The sequence below is a fragment of the Buceros rhinoceros genome, unplaced genomic scaffold (genome assembly GCF_000710305.1).
Source record: "Buceros rhinoceros silvestris isolate BGI_N320 unplaced genomic scaffold, ASM71030v1 scaffold26948, whole genome shotgun sequence".
NCBI lineage: Eukaryota > Metazoa > Chordata > Aves > Bucerotiformes > Bucerotidae > Buceros > Buceros rhinoceros.
In genome coordinates, this window is record NW_010429035.1 from 749 (window position 1) to 17,359 (window position 16,611).

The window sequence follows — 16,611 nt, forward strand, 5'->3', positions numbered from 1 at the left end:
TTTAAGTTAACTGTATTTATATTTCTCCTACTAGGGATGGAGCAAGTTCTGCTTGAAGGCTTGAAGTGTAACTCTGGAGCCCATCTGACTTCTGTGTTCTTGCCACCCTTCCTCTACCGTTCACATCAAAGTCACCGTAAAGACTCTCTTAAGTTTCAAACTCTCTAGGCAAGCAATTCTTTGAAGAGACAATTACGTCCTACAGTTTAAATCAACTTTCAGGCCATGAAAAGTGAAACACGCCAGTATTTGGTTAGTCTGGTATGAAATAAGTCTGTGAAAACGGAACAGCCGACTCCGTTCCTCGACCGGATTTGCCTTAGAACTAGCAGCACCCAGGGCAGACCAACTGCGAACGCGTCCAGACTCCACTAGGAATTAGTAGTGTTAGAAAATTGCATATGTGTTAGATCACGAAGGCATCGCCATACGCGTGGCATCGTTACTTTCTTTTTCCTCTGCTTCTTTCATTAAGAAAGACCAAAGGAAAACAGCCCTATAGAAGAGCTTTTTGGTTGTTTTTTTGTTTTGTTTGTCTTCGCACCTGGAAAAAGCAGCACGGTGCTCCCCCGTCAGAACAGCTCAGCGCTCCCCAACGGCTTAGTTCTTTCAGAAAGCACTTTCACAAAGCTAAGGTGGTCTACTTCGGCTAATCCTCAGAGCTAACCCTTTTTCCAGTATGTATTTCCTGCCACTTCCTGACAGCAATTTCAGAACTGCAATGGATCTGTGGTAATGTCCACTACTAACCGTGACCGGATCTGTGACACGAGACCATCGAGCCGGGCCCTTGGGATGGTTCCGCACATTGAACTGAAGCTCAGACTAAAAAATCTCACTGAAACTCAAAAGCTGGAGTGGTCATGAATCTCAGCTACTTCTCTCTATTTGAACCCTCACCCTGTAATGAAAGCACGCACACCAAGGCAAAATAACAACCGCCTGAGCTGTGAGCGTTAAGACACCGGTGAGTTATCTTGCTGCTCTTCAGTGACCGTGGATTCGCTGTGCTCCTCGCTCATCTCATTGGAGTGTTCCTCGTAGCCCGGCTCGGTGGGATCCAGGCTGCTCCCTTCGCTTTGCTCCTCGCTTTGCTCTTCGCTGGCCTCCACAGACTGCTCCAAGTTGCTCTCCAAAGAAGCTGGAGAGCTGCCAGTTACGCTCTCGTTCTGGTTCAGTTCGTTGAAAGGCTGCGGGAGGGGTGCGGGAGGCGGTACAGCACTGTCACTGGCAGCGATGGGCACTTTGGTTGCACCGATGTCTACAACAATGTCATTCTGTGGTAGAGTGACCTTCTCCACCAGTTTCCATTGAATAATACTCGTGTCTTTCCCTCCAGTTGAAATCAAGTGACCATCGCTATGGGTGAAGCTGACGTTTGTCACGTGACTGCTGTGAGCACTGTACTTGTGACTCGGAGCCTAATGAAAACAAGCAGACAGGCAAATCACATGTCTGACTAGAAGAGCTCACGAAATCTAAAACCACTACTATGCTTGCTTAGCCCTTCCAGAGAGCTCTTTATTCATGTAAGAGTAAAGAAATTTATTTATATTAGGTTTTCTCCCACAGCAGATCTTCTCTTCCTACAGGCTTGCAACTTGGGACAGATGTAGAACTTCATGCAAGAAGTACTGGACTTACACCAAGGCCAGCAAACAGTGTCAAGCCTTTGCTCCAGAAAGGATGACTACTGCCACACCACTTTTAGGTATAGTATTTTCTATTTTATATATAAACTTAATGGCGAAACCCATGCTTTTGCCTCTAGCATGTTCTGCGCTATAAATGAGCTCCTTGGCTGCCAGGTTCCAGAACGACCAAGCTGACAGCAGGTGTCTGGCAAGGAAAGCTTCATGCAATGCAAACAAGCATGTAGACCAGACTGGTCTAGACTTACCTTTGGCTTAGAACAGGGATACTGAAAGAGATGGACCTTACAAAAATCATCAGCAACCGCTATCACTTTGCGGTTATGGGATCTGACAAGGGCGTTTATGTCTGTCCCATCAGAACCTTCGGGCCAAACCCCTAGGAGAGGGTAGAGCAGATATTTAGTGATGGTAGAAACAAAAGAGAATCCACAAACAAAAATAAAACGTATAAAGCTGAGAGAAAAGCCAAGCTCTACAGAAGGTAAACAGAACATTCAAGTGGAAAATGAAACACTCATTGCATTAAATGTCATTAACGTTTTGCTAATCTAATGCTGCTCCCACAGCCCCTGCCTCGGCCAGGACTACCTCTCTGGCTTAATACAGGTTTCCTGCTCAAAACCTCAGTCTTGTTTAAAGCTCATCTTAAGTTTGCTGCTAAAATTGGCAACTCTTAATTTAACACTTTTATTTACGTGCAAGTGGTTTAAAAGCAAGACTGATGCTGAGGCGTGGAACAAGCCCAGCTACTGCACTTTCTGCAGAGATTTCTTCTGTTTTTCTTTTCAATCTCAGTATTTGCCTGACTCAAAGGAGACAGCTGATCGATGGTGCTCTGCACAGAGACCCAGACCTAGCTGCAGAGATGTAAGCGCTGTCAAGCACTTAAGTACAATTCAATATGCTTTTAAGTGAAAAGAATGACACAGATATGTCTAGACAAAAGAATAACAACATCGCCTGGATGAAAAGCGCTGAACAAATTGGGAAGGGGGAAGGCTCGAGTCGTAACAAAAAATAAAGACCCTAGAGATTGCCGAAACAAAACTGATGATTCACATCTGCAAGAAAAGCTGAACCAGAGGAAAGTGAGGGGTTATAGGATATTAGTTTATGCCAAAGTTACCACATTTCTACAGCCCAGACTTGGGTTTCTGATTAGTTCAGGAGTTAGGAGGAATTTTCCCTCCTCGAATTTCACCCCCCAACCCAAAAAACTGTGTGACCAGTTGACTGAGTAGGATGTTCGTACAGCAGATATGAAAATATCTTCCTTCTCCTTTACGATCGCTGACTCTGGTAAAATAAAAACCATGTGCTGTCTAGTATTTTATGCAGCACAGAAGGCTCACTTTGAGTTGCCTTATCTTTCGCAAACTCCCACGCTACCTCTTCTTGAAATGGCGAGTAACGTTTAGAAGTTTTATTTTTCCATTCTTCAGTGGGTGGGGTAAGAACTTTATTTTCTCTGAAGAATAACAAAGGCAGCTTGTTAAGCTGGTTACACCACCAATAAGCCACATTTTGTAGGTAATTTACTAAATAAAGACATAAAATGCTAAGGGAAGTATTCAGAAACATCTTAGTGCTCTCACATCAATGAAATCTATCTGAAAAACACATACTATTTAAGAATTTTCAAGTAGCTCAAAATGAATGAATTTTAACTTTCTCCTGCCATTCTACCTGTAACGCACTGTGTGTGTTATAACACTGGGTGGGAGTCATAAACAAATTTCAACTCAGTTTCCTGAAGTTTCAGCTGCCACCTTAGGCATATCACTGTGCCAAACAGTTATGCTATTTCCTCTTCTTTTCAATTTAAGATTAGAAAGACTAATATTCAAGATTGCATCTCATTAAACAAGCCCTGTGCTCACAAATTCCTTCAGCAGCTCTTTGTCATAAGACAGCAGGATTTGTTTCAAGTGCTTCAGGCAAACATGGAAAAACCCCAGACATTAATATGACCAAGTTCTTAGTTCTTAATATCTGTAAAAATAACATCAAATACAAAATAAAAGGATTTTCTTATTAGGTACAACAGCAGCACTTCAATTTTAATTCTGCTAGCCAGCAGTAAGCGTCTCAAAAGAATCTGCTCAGGCGAAAGTGTGGGAAATGTGCAGTAAACGAGAGTGCCTTCGAGCACCCAGGGTGCAGTGATGATACTGCTGAGCCAAGATAGTAGCATCAGCTGCCAAGACGGAGCGATGCTATTCTCATCCGAACCACGGATTTCCGTCCCCTTTCTTCTGCTGACAGCAGTGCACTGCCTGAGCCTACACTATCCACAGAGCTAAATTAGTAAAACACATACCCCAGAAGCCCACATCCCGTAGACTTAACCCTCCCTCCTGAACATCAAAGCGAGCAGCCCGCAGCTTGTTCGGATCCCCGAGCCAGCTGACCCCCAGGTCAAAGGCAGACTCCTCCTCCGGGCAGCAAATCTCTGCTAGGTTGGCTTTAGCTGAACCGTCTGATTTAATGGGAAAATACTTGCCTTTGTCTGACACCGAGCCATAATTTAAAGTTTCTGCAAAGGGTGTCAGACTACCAGACAATATAAAATTCAGGCATGATGAATCTTGGCTAGGAAGTTTAAATATATTCTGTTCTGCCCCAGAATAACAGATTGCATTATCTGCATTATCTGCTTCACTCCCAGATCCTCTGGCACACTGAAGATTCTGAGAGCAGTCGAGACTCATTAAATTTAACCCAGAGTGGTTAAAGTTTGTATTAATCCAAAAGGGAATGCAGACAGGATCAGCAGACTTAACCACCTTTTAAAAGCACAAAGTAAAAATGCTTCTCAAACCAGTGGTTATGGGAGCTGCTCATCTCCAGCCCAGTCACCAGTAGCTTCTACCTGACAGCTGTTAAAAGAGACAAAGCCAATGGTCTGCCATGTGAAACCAAATTCTTTCTGCACTCCCACACCTCGTCTCCTTACGTCAGGACTAAAGGACGCTTCTGGGAAAGTGCTGGGATTTCGAAAGCTGCTCCCCTTACTCTGTCTGCTCTACCACCAAACGCCGTGGGGTAAAAGTTCAGTGGCAACAGAGCCACTCTCTGCTACCTCCATGCTTCTGGTAGATTTAAGTACTCTGCCTAAAATGTAGAATGGTTTCAAGCGCCAAGGCCATTCCAGAAGTCGTATTCAGTCCTTACAAAGTGCTTTCATTGCACCTGGAGAAAAATGTCGTATCAGCATCAAGCAGTTTTGCTTTTCACTTTCTCTAGCATCCCTTGAGTCTTTTGATACTCCATTTCAAACAACAAGGCATTTGTACTGCACTATTATTTTAGTTACCTAACCCATATGCCACACAAGAGCGGTGTTAGCCCACACATCAACTGCCATCCTTTAAGGCTTGTTAAGCACATGACAGTCCTAAAATATGCACAATAGATGTCAGAAGCTACAGAAAACACTCAAAGTTAATTTTCTTCTACCCTTCATATAAACTGATATTCAAAGTTGAACTCCTAGTAGCTGAGAAGAAAAGATTGACAGACCTAACCCTCGCCTCTAAAGAATTTTCTAGTCTACCTGCTCTTCAGGTTTCCAACAAGACGAAGAACAGAGGCAGGTATCTGATCGCAGCAGTGGAAGCGAGACGCTCAGCGTCCTGCTCGCACAGCTTGGTTTTACAACACTGACAGGCTGAACCACACTTTTCAAACCCTCACAGATGGGCTCCTCATTTATGGCCAACAGAGCTGCCTTCAGCAAAAGCAGTTTGAAATGTTTGGCCAGTCTCAAATTACTAAAATTATTAAAATCAGACCCGTTGGCTTTGTACATTTTGTTTTTACATTTTGTAATAAACTACCAGGTAAAGAATCTGTTTAAAGTGTTCTTCCTCTTCAGAAGCAGTGTATCTTACCTTTGACTACAGGTATCAAAGTGCTGTCACAATTTGAAGCCACAGACTGTAACCTGCGCTCTCGTTCCTACTGTTTCCATCCCCAAACAAGGGAAGCACAAAAGGTAACACACAGGTGCCATATGAGCACTTCAAAGCACCAGCTTTTTGCTTCAGTGCCTCTAAACCTGGTGGCCTAAAGTGACAGCAGAAAAATCAACCCCCAAACTTGAAGACTAAATAGAAATCAATGGTGCACTGTCTGTAGAGCGCAGAGAAGCACTGCGGTTAGCCTCTTCGGTCTTCACCTCAGCACCATCCTCAGTGATCATTAACACTGGATTTCCAACGACAAACTGAAGCAACAGAAAACAGAGGCAGAGTGGGAACAGCTTGCGAGCAGTTAAATGGTGCTTACCAAACACTTGGAAGCCCAGCACACACGTGTACGTTGTCCAATCGATATCCTTACAGTCAGAACGATTCCTGATTAGCTTACAGCCACTTGGAATGTCCCCTGTAAAAAACAGTGAAGGATGAGTTATACCATATAAAATTGTATTTACCTACGTGCTCCCCGAGGAGGCTAAGACAGTAGATGAATGCACCTTAAAACCAATTTGGAATCACTGTGTAGCGGCAGAGACGGACCAGCACCTTTACTGAACTCCAGATACTCGAAGCTTCACTTGGTATTTAAGAGTCACACTTACTTCTCATCTCCCTCTTCAGACCTTTTTAAGTGTACCTTACAAATCCTTCCCTGCAGCTTGAGTCCCCTGCTACCTACTCTACAAACCCTTTAACAGAGCCTGCAACAGAATAATTTCTCCTTCCTACCAGCTCCACTGATGTGCTAAAATGCAACCAATCATTCAGGAAGCTCCGCTTTTAAACCAGTGAGCAACTACTGCCAGAGGAGCCTTAGATTGCTTTTCAACTTCCAACTAAGACAGGAAAGATTGTCCATCTCTCAAGAGACCAGCCCAGGACTAATGGGTCACAGCTCTTTGCTCCCCTGGGGAGGCAACTGTAAGCACCAACACCTTCTGTTTGGCAGGGTGAGATACTGCACGATCCAGATTTGAAACCCAAGTTGTAACAGGCAGAAGGAACATATTAAGATATTTAAACTGCCGGTCTTCTTGCCTGTACAGGAACAGAACCATAATCCTCTTGAATCTACTTAAAGCCAAAGGAAGAACACAAAAAACAATTTAAAACCAGACTGATGTGCACTATGCAAGTTGAACTTCCGACATCACTGCTATTATTAAACTCGTATTTCACACATTAAAAAAGACAAACACAAAAAGATTATTACCAGTAACTCATTAAAGCAGTAGTATTGTTTTGCTTAGTCTTCAACACCACCAGCCAAGATAACATTTAAAAAAAGAACGCCCGGAACAGAACAGTGGCACAGACCCACCGATTTTACTCCCCCAAAGTAACTGGTATTCTTGACGCTAATGAGACAAGTGTATATATTATTTTCAATCTAGAGAACTTTGGGCCAACATCAGGACGTAGCGCCACTTGTTCTGTAAATTCTACACTGTTAAACTGATTTATGACCTTGTAAAGAAGTAAGCTATATTTGGCATTGCCATTAGGGAAAACCCAGCTCTGAATAACATCAAAATATCAGGTTACTCAAGTTCAAATCGGTCCCTTTGTCAGAAAGCATTTCGTACCGTCCCGATCAAACATGCTCTTCTAAATATTCTGACAGCTAATACATACTTGTGTTTCCAGCGTATTTAATTTCATACTTACAGTATAATATTTCATAGTCTCCTGAGTTTGACATTATGTACTTGTTGTCTGGGGACCAGTCAAGGTGTGTAATATAGCTGGAATGTCCCTGGGGAAGAATGCAGTAACACCAATGTGAAACACTTGCTTTAATTCCGACAGAAGCAGAAGTTGTGCCCACAGATGGGACAGCTAACAGCAAAAAAGCCCCTCCCCTCCCCACCCAGCCAGCACAGGTCTGCCACAATTCGTTTTGCTCCTTTAAAGGCTCCTGGCTCCGCAGCGTGGTCGCTAACAGCTAAACAGAGGCAGGCTGGGCATCGTGCCCCTCCCGCCGCACTGCGGATTTGTCACATACCCCTAGGACCCCAGAATGATTCACGCCTAGAAGGCACGTTGCTAAAATATGGACAAACTCACATCCGTACTTGAATTATCAAAGTATAGATTGCTGCTAATTGAGAAAGGCAAGTACCTTGCCCAGGATCACTTTTAGGTCCTGACAGAGAAGCGACAGATACGCCTCTATTTTACTTCTCTACCGATTCAAAATAATTCCCACGCACATTCAAATAACTTTTGCTCATCCTAAAAACTTAGGACACCTCAGTTAACAACAACCACCAAGTAAAGCCACAAGATCAAGGACTGCTGCTCACAAGGGTATTTGTGTAACTTTTTGACAGTTTCTGGTGTGCTTTGTACCCTGCGTGCACCTTAGTGCCAGCTTCTTCCCTACAGACACAGGGTCATCTGGTATTCAAAAAAGACTTTCACCAACTGCTTAGTTATCGCCATCACGAGCACACTGAGGTCTAAACACCCACCTTCGTTTTGAGGGAGAAGCTAAATGCAGCTGGTTAGAACATTTTTCCTCTGCACTAACTTCTCTGTTAGTAGCAATAACAACAGTAATAGTAAAGATGTGAGAGACTCCCGAGAAGCAACAAATTTCTAAAAGGCAGGAATAAACTGTTTCTCTGTACAGGAAAGGGTAGGAAATTAATAAAAGTGACATCCATGCCACACTTCCCCAAACCTTCATTTCTTACTGCTCCTCTTCCCCTTGTAAGACCACCCACTTCATACCCTTCCTTGCCAGGCAACAACCCCCCACTTTCTTGACTGGCAGATGGCAGTTCATCTCCTCCTCACACTGGGCATTTTGAAGACAGTGTCCCTCAGCCCCCACAAGGTCTCCTGGCCCAGCTGGCACCTGCTGTGCCAGGGCCAAGCTGGAGCGTTGCCCTGGCTGCCACACACCCACCACGCCAGATTCCTCTCGAGAGGACTCTGGAGATGCTGATTGCTTCCAGAATTACACGTAGGAATACACCCTGTCCCAGGTCCTCCGTGAGAGACTGCAAAAACATTTAAGAGAAAAGCTAGCCTTCAAGATTTATTTACTTACGAACCAGCCTCTGCCTCAAGCAGAGGAACTCTGTATTGACATAACTGCTTTGCAGTCATGGGTAGGATATACGATACCGACTTGCAAACTTGGTATTTTGAGAAAAAAAATGCACAATTGGCTAGGATTTTTTCTCCCACCCCCCCACTCCTTTATTTTCCAGGTCTTCAAATTTGCAAGCAAACTCCAACATGGAAAAGAACCGGTCAGTCATTTACTGAATCCTGCCAGACATTTGGCAGCTGTTAAAATTCCTGGGGGCGGCAGGGAAGGGAACAAAGCAATTGGCCGGGGGGCTCCATGCTGCAAAATCCCTTCAGGCGAGTGAACACCAAACGATGAACTGGAACATAACACTGTCGTAATATTTTCAATAAGACGATTCCATTTCCTATTAAAATCTTTCTTTGGTAGCTGGACACTGGTAAGGCAACACTTTACTCTTTCCTTTTTGGTACCTTTATGTACAATGAACAGAATTACTCGTACTATCGCTGGCTAACAAAACTGTCTGACTAAATGTAAGCCCTCTCCTTCACTGGCAACGTTTATCTGCTTCAGACTGAAAAGGTACAAGGGTCAAAATGCCCACAGCCTATAGGACAGGCACATCAATAATTTCAGCTCAAGTCCAGTGAATCAAATACTTCAGTGTGGCTCTCACCCCACAGCCCGCTCAGTAAACGCACGGCACTTGCTCCTCCTTTGCTAAGAGCCCTCTCGGATGTAAAGCAAACAGAAAGCATCAGCTATCCTGGACCTGCTGACACGCTGAAGTTCATACCCTAGCCCATACCTCCACATTGCTGTCTGCATAGCTAGAGCCCTCAAAAAACAGCTGCACTGCTCGAAACGGTTGTTTTGGCTCATCTGAAATTCTTTCTGATCACAACCAACGCCATCCCTCACTGTGGAAACATGCTCACAGGTCAGAGACTCGCCTCTCTGGCAGCAGCAGAAACCCTGGTCGTGACTGAAAGGGGATTTAAACACAACAGTGGGCATACGGCCCTTAGGCACAAGCTGATGCTGGTTCAGTAATAAAATCCTTCTGGAAGAACTCAGACAACGTATTCAAGTTGGAAGAAACAACCAGAAGATGACTACCAGGAGGACTGAGTCATGCTACTTGGAGGTCACCCGTGAGGCTCCTGAATGACAGAGGAATGCCAGAAGGATGCGGTGCCAGTGCGCAAGCACCGGTCAGGCGAGCGCTCTGGGTCCCGAGCACGCCCGGGCGTCTCCCTGCTTGGCATCATGCTGGTATGGACCCGCCGGCGTGCTGGCAGGCAGCTGAGGGGAGGCGCAGGGCACGTGAAACCGGATCGGCAGCCCTGAACAGGCTGCTGCCTTCTGCACAGGCTGGAAGGGTCAGGGAAGCTCAGCCCCCACATTCACCAGGTTGCTAATTTTGGCTTCTGCACGAAGCCTCTCAGACTGAATAAAATGGTTAACAGAAAACTGTTAACTTTGTTAACTTTGAAGCCTTAACGCTTCTGCCTAAGTATAACAATGCTCATTTCTCCCACCCCAAATTTACAAACCCCTTTCCTGTTAAGGCAGAGGGTCAGACAGACAGACAGATGCTGGTTTAAATTACACTATGCCCTCTCCTGATACAGAATACATCCAACATACAGAAATAAATGAACTCACGCATCTTCAAAGAACTCAGCGTGCAGATGTACACAGCAAGCTAAATATTACGTGTTAACATCAGCCATCTCTGAGCGATTTTATCTTCTGTGGTTAAAAAATAAATGATGGGGTGAAAAGCTGTCCTGAGGGGCAGCCATCTGCTGCTGTCCCCACCAGCCCCACTGGCCCCCTGTAGGTTCAGCCCTTTCCCCCCGCCTGACCTTCCCGGGAAGACCGCAGGTCTGAATTCGTGTCTCATGACCATTGTGCTATTGGCTAACCCCGTCACCACCCTGCCCAGGGGTTGCAGGACACCCTGGCCCACCCCACACCACAGCCCTGCCACCCAGGAGTCCCCAGCACACCCAACAGCCTGCCTTCCCTCTCATGCCAGCACCATTAGTAAGGACTAAGATAAACTCCACGGTATTGTTTACTGCTAACACATCCCCCAATTTCAAATTTTGTAGTAATAATTACAGCTGAAAATAGTGCATATCTGCAACCTCCAAAATTCCTTGTTCGAACGGAATCCCTCCATCTAATGTTACGCTGGTCCAAGGAGGACTTTACTAACAGAGGGAAAATACTCCCAAACAAGTGTAATAATTTCCCCAAAAGAGTTTCAGCGTATAGGTACAAGGCATTTCTCCATCTCACTGCTACTTTCCCATTTCAAAGAAGAAGTCAGTAGTCTGGGAAATAGTCACACCTGATGCAAAAGTGTTCACCTAACACTAACGGTCGCAGCACCCATCAGACTGAAGTTTAAACTCAATCAAATGCTGAAAAACCCCCTAAAAGGTATAATCAAAGGTAAAAACAGAAAAGTATCAGCCCAGAGAGAGTTCCACTGCTTAACATTTTAGTGGGTGTACAGCATCAAAACGCAAGAACTGCCGATTATATTTGCTCCAAAACTTACAGTGCATTTTCCGTATCTGCTATACTTTCTTCCATTTTCTGTTACTACGTAGAGGTAAATAAAGTTGTCGTGGGATCCAACTGCGAGTAAGGTGCCATCTACAACACAAAATATTGGATATAAATTAACAGAATGTTTGTTTTCCAGATTTTAATAATGTCAGGCTCATCACTGAGACAATTAACAAGTGGTATTTAAGGATCTCTAACTGCTTACATTGTTTTTCAGCCCGTATCTGTGTATTTTTTAGGTATGTTTTTTGAGCAAGTACTCCCACTTCTGCTTTTTAAAAATAAGTATCTAATGCACTGGGTATAAATCCTGATTGCACTGCACTTCTGGAAATTGTTGACAGCAGGAAGGCTTGAGTTTTCTGCATCACAAAAAACGCAGAACAGTTTCAATTATAGTTAACAGTTATAGTTAGTTTACCTTTGGAGGGGGGGATTGCATATGAATCACTAAATAGTGCACAGAAAGCACTAAATAGTGTCTAAAGAAGAAGGGAAGCAGCCAAACAATGTAAATGGTTTTCTAACCTGTGTTGTCTCCATTAAAAATAAAAAAAGCGGACAAGAGCAGCCCTAAATCACAATCAAACGCCTCTTGTGTCAATGAACATTGGGGCTTTAAAATAAATTGCTGCGCTTGGCAGATGTGGCAGCAGCAGAGGAATGTTTTGCCCCCTGACATGGTACGTTACTCCAAAGCAAACAAGGAACAGATTTACGAGAGTTCTTCCACCCGGATTTAACAGAGGGGATCAGCCTCTGCTGATCCGCCGTGTCACGTCTGACGAGGCGGCTCAGTCCTGGGCTTGGACTCCAGGTAATCCCACAGCAAATACTGAACAAACAGCTGAGTTTCAGGCAGACCTGAGCTTAGTTTTATGGTTTTGTATTAATAATCTTGAAAATCAACTAAGTATATTAAAATGTCACTGAAATACTACACTTTTTACAGACTTTGCTGTTAACCTGGCAACTATTTAGTTGAGAGCTTTTCATTTTTCTGGGAGCAAAGCTAACATCTATTATAGCAGCACAGTTCACCCTGAAGGGAAGGCTGGGAAAGGGGACTCAATGTTTGCAGTTACCAAAGATTCAGTGTACGCAAACAACTCTGTAAGCAAGTATTCAGTTATATATTACACATCTTTTAAATGATTTTTTTCAAAGCTGTGTCTTTTCCAACGACCGGGGAGCCATTTAACACCGTTTAGCGGAACAGACGTCTCATTTATCAGCAATTATTCTGGATGAAGAAGTCTGCCTACCTACTGAGTAGCGCATCACCGAGAGCTGCTCGTTGCCATCAGTGTGTATCGAAACCAGATCCCTCGTTTCTGCATCCAAGACAAACCACCTAGAGAGAGGAGAATTCCGATGAGTATCACTGCCACGGAACACAAAAGCAAGCAGGAGAGCAGTAATCGCTGCCCAACTTCACCCTCTCATGCTGCCCCTCAAGGGCTGCCAACAGAACGTCTGTCTTTCATGAAACACTTTTCTGGTTCACAAAGCAATAAAAGTTTCAGTGAAGAACACATAAAGGATGTTAAATGGAGCCCAATTTTTTCCCCCTCCTGTGAACGCCAGCAATCACCAAAATGTCTACGGGATGATAAACCTGCCAACAGAGAGTTAATGAAACTGCACATTATCATCCTGAAGCCTTAAGGCAACAGCTGAATTTTGAATCTGCGACTTGGTCCCCATTTTGGAGAACAGCTTTGATATAAAACCTGATCTTTCAATTTGTTTGAGGCAAAGTTAAAGAAAATAAGAGAAGTAGTAGCAGGGAGCTAAAAACATTTCTATATGAATTTTAAACACAAAGTATAGTCTGATTTGGTATTTCACCCCCGGTCCTCTTCATGTCTATGAATAATCTTACCAAAGTAAGAAGGAATAACCATTTACTGAAATTTGATCGTTCATAACCTAGATTTTTTTCCCCCTCCGCTTGGATAATTTATAACTAAGACAATTAATTGCATTTTTAATTATTTAATAATAACTTCTATGCTGTAGTATTAGTTACGAGGCATGTGAAAAAAGCTCAGAGAAGCTCACAAAAACTCAGTGGCCCATATGCCAACATGGCCATGACAACAAGACGGGCAAGATCAGCAGAACCTGAGCATTCTGCAGGGGCACTGATGCCCTCCTAACTCCTAAATACAGCAACATCAGCAAAACAAGGACAACCAAAATTTAATAAAAATATATATACAAACATGCACATCATGAAAACATAAGGTGTCAACACGGCTAAATACATTAAAGATCTGCTCAGAATTTAATTTCTCACAACCACGTGGATATGTTTCTCTCAAACGTGTGGATGTCACAGCCAGGTGACATCCCTAGTGGCAAACGGTGATTTCACACACTATGGAAATGAGTAGGGTGATTCCACCCGCGGCCTCATTGTGAACCGGGTGGAACACTGTTAAATTTAGACCATTTATCCCATAACAAACTCATATAACCTAAAGTAAACTCCAGGAACAGCAGCGCACATCGCTGCTTTCTGCGGGTGGAGATGAGATTCCAGCTCGTGCTGATCCAGAGCCTGGATTCTGGAAAGTGTCGTGGTCCCCGTGGCTCAAAACCAGCTGGTGGCTAGAGAACGTGAAGGGAAATAAACAGCACACATAGAAAAGCCCTGCCCCACACGCCACTGACCGCTGAGTAATCTGTGCGCAAGACAGATGGAACCAGAGGAAAACAGCTTAATGTGTTTGTGCCGGACAGCTGTAGAAACCGCACTCCGAGTGTCTCTGCTCTAACTGGACTTTGGATTTCCAATCCACACTCCGAAGCTTTGCGGGTTCTCTGACTGCATGAGGAGTTGCAAGTTGCTATTCTGCTGTTTAGTTCAAACCAGCCCCTCACCTTCAGCCCTGCCAACTGCTTCACTAAAATGTTCCCTGGCCAATAATCCTGGTAGTGTTGTGGGTATTAGAGAACAAACCAAAATAAACAAAAAATAACCCCCCAAAACAACCAACCAAACCCACAAAAGGGTTGGGCAGGGGGAAGAGAGAGGGTATCTATGCCATTTCACCACCACGGAAGGAAGAATGGTCACTCTATGACAGGAAAACTGCTCTAAAAATACATTCTGATGGGGCAACAAGAGAAGTGTGAAGAACACACATGGAGGCACCACTGAGTTGAAGTCATCTGGTTTTCGAGCAACACGAGAAGCTGGTCTGAAAGCCAACGCCCCACTGTCTCATTCACACATTGTGTCCTCCTGAACCCAGCACAGGGAGGAGGCTTCTCACTGCTTCAGCCCAGGTGCACAGACAACAAAACAGGAGACAGGAAGACCTTTTGTTTTACCAGAAAACACTGGCACAAGGTGACAGAGTGTGATACCGGTTTCTTATCCTCAGCAGAATAATTGTGGTGCCTGGATATAAAAACTGATGCTCAGCACAGGAACAACCAAAAGCAGTCTTCTCCCACGAAGTGGGTGGGCACCCCCTTCCCATGCTTCTGCCAGACAGCCAAGGGGAAGGACGAGCCCTCCGTGTCCCAAAGTACACAACCAGGGCAGGGCCCATGGCTGCTGCGGCAGGGACATGCCTCTTGATGCTGGCCCTGAGACTGGCTCCTTAGGTTGGTCCTTGGAAGCTGCTGCCTGAACCTGGTAATCCTCCAGTTAATATTATGTAAAAATACCCAAACCCTAAGATGCAACTGGAAAAACATGCAGCCCCTGCCCCCTATTTGACTGAAAGCACAGAAGTGGTATTGTGTGGCATGAAACACAATGCAGAACTTGTGCTGCTCTTAAGAGTGCATGCTGAACTTCATTTGGCAGTAGGAGACAGCATTTTATGACCCCTATCCTCGTCCAAAACTTCTGCAGAACAGGAGATAGTCGCAGCAATCTTAGCTGACCGTGGAAAGAGTCAGCGCCCCGTGACAATTCTGATAATCACTGAAGGAAGGAAGCACTGCTCATGCCCAGTTCAGCTGTTCCTTGATGCTTCCAGAAGCTGCAATCAGACATGCTCTCTTCACTCTTCGAAGCTCTCCCCACGCCACGGCAAACACAACTGCCAGCAGGAAAGCCCATCTCCAGGAAATGTGTCTCCAGTCTAGCAGCTACAGCAGCTCACCGGCATGGCCCACACAGCCCCTTCTTGCAAACAGGTGGAGTCCACCTCGAGACTGTGTTTCGGGAGAGATCTCCCTCCTGACAAGACAGTATGCAACACGCAATTGGCAGCTGACACCGAAAACGTCCTAGGGGCTGTGAAATGCAAAGCTTGGCTGCCAAGTGAACTTCTGATCCGTGGATCGGATGAAATAGATGGTATCGCAGCTGTAAGATAGTGGCTCTTTTGGTTTTTGATTTTTCTCCCAATTGTCAACCATGATATCGTGCTGAACTTGTTTGTAAGTTCATGTAAACAAGACAGAACTCTAACCATTTTTATCTGTTTCTTGTCTTCCCATCCCTTTGCTTCAAAAAATAATAACCTCTCTAAAAATGTATTTTTAGAAACAAAACTCCTTAAACTACTCTTTTGGAAAAAAATTTCTGACCTGTGACATTTATTGCTGATAATTCGCATCTGTGAATGTAGAATTTTCTGTTTACATCACGAGGGGACGGCTATTCCGAAGTAGTAGGAAGTTTTTGCACTTAGCCTTGTGTAGTTAATACTGAATGTTGAACCCGCGAGGCATCCGAGTGAATAAACCAACCCGTCTTACGAGCTTGGTTCCCTGAGATATTCAGGCTTCTTCATCTTAATGCCATGAGAGAAGCTGCTGAACTGGTATAAATCTCAATGGCTCTACTGACTGATTTAGCTGCTCATGGCTCTGGCTTACGCTGGCCTGTCCTTCAGCCTTAATGTCAGTATTTTGCAGGAATCTCAGGAGTCTTTTTTTCCTGCAATTCTTTGAGTACTCATATGCAGGACACTCACGATATTCGACATGATTAGTCACAGACAGGTTCTACTGCCCTGCAAATGATACCATTGCCAGTGTGGCAAAAGGATCTGTACAGTGCCTTGGAAAACCAACCCTCTTTTCTGGTAGGTCTTGTGATTGCCAGCCCTCTTTAGTTTCCCAGCAAACATCAGGATCCACAAAACATACTCGTTCTCTCCAAAGCAGGCTGGATCCCAGACAACTGACGATCGGGCACTCGGCAGGTATTTGAAGTGGTGGAAACAAAACCTGCAGCAGACCACTTGCTGACAGCCCAAAAGGGGAACCGATACCGAAATACTCATCACATGAAAAACACACCAAAACCAAGACGTGTCAGCCTGATGAAAACACTGCTGTGAAACAACAGACGAGAATAGGAAGAGCG

At 44.5% G+C, this 16,611-nt stretch overlaps 1 protein-coding gene across 1 annotated transcript in view; it reads right to left on the minus strand.

Moving 5' to 3' along the window:
• Positions 1-269: 269 nt before the first annotated feature.
• Positions 270-16,611, minus strand: part of EML4 (echinoderm microtubule associated protein like 4) — a gene marked incomplete at its 5' end in the record, with an annotated part of 67,613 nt that continues 51,271 nt past the window's right edge. The window contains 6 exons of the mRNA XM_010142511.1: positions 270-1,421; positions 1,901-2,031; positions 5,946-6,044; positions 7,307-7,394; positions 11,260-11,357; positions 12,536-12,624. Coding sequence (XP_010140813.1) covers positions 957-1,421; positions 1,901-2,031; positions 5,946-6,044; positions 7,307-7,394; positions 11,260-11,357; positions 12,536-12,624 — 970 coding nt within the window. The remainder of the gene's footprint in view (positions 1,422-1,900; positions 2,032-5,945; positions 6,045-7,306; positions 7,395-11,259; positions 11,358-12,535; positions 12,625-16,611) is intronic.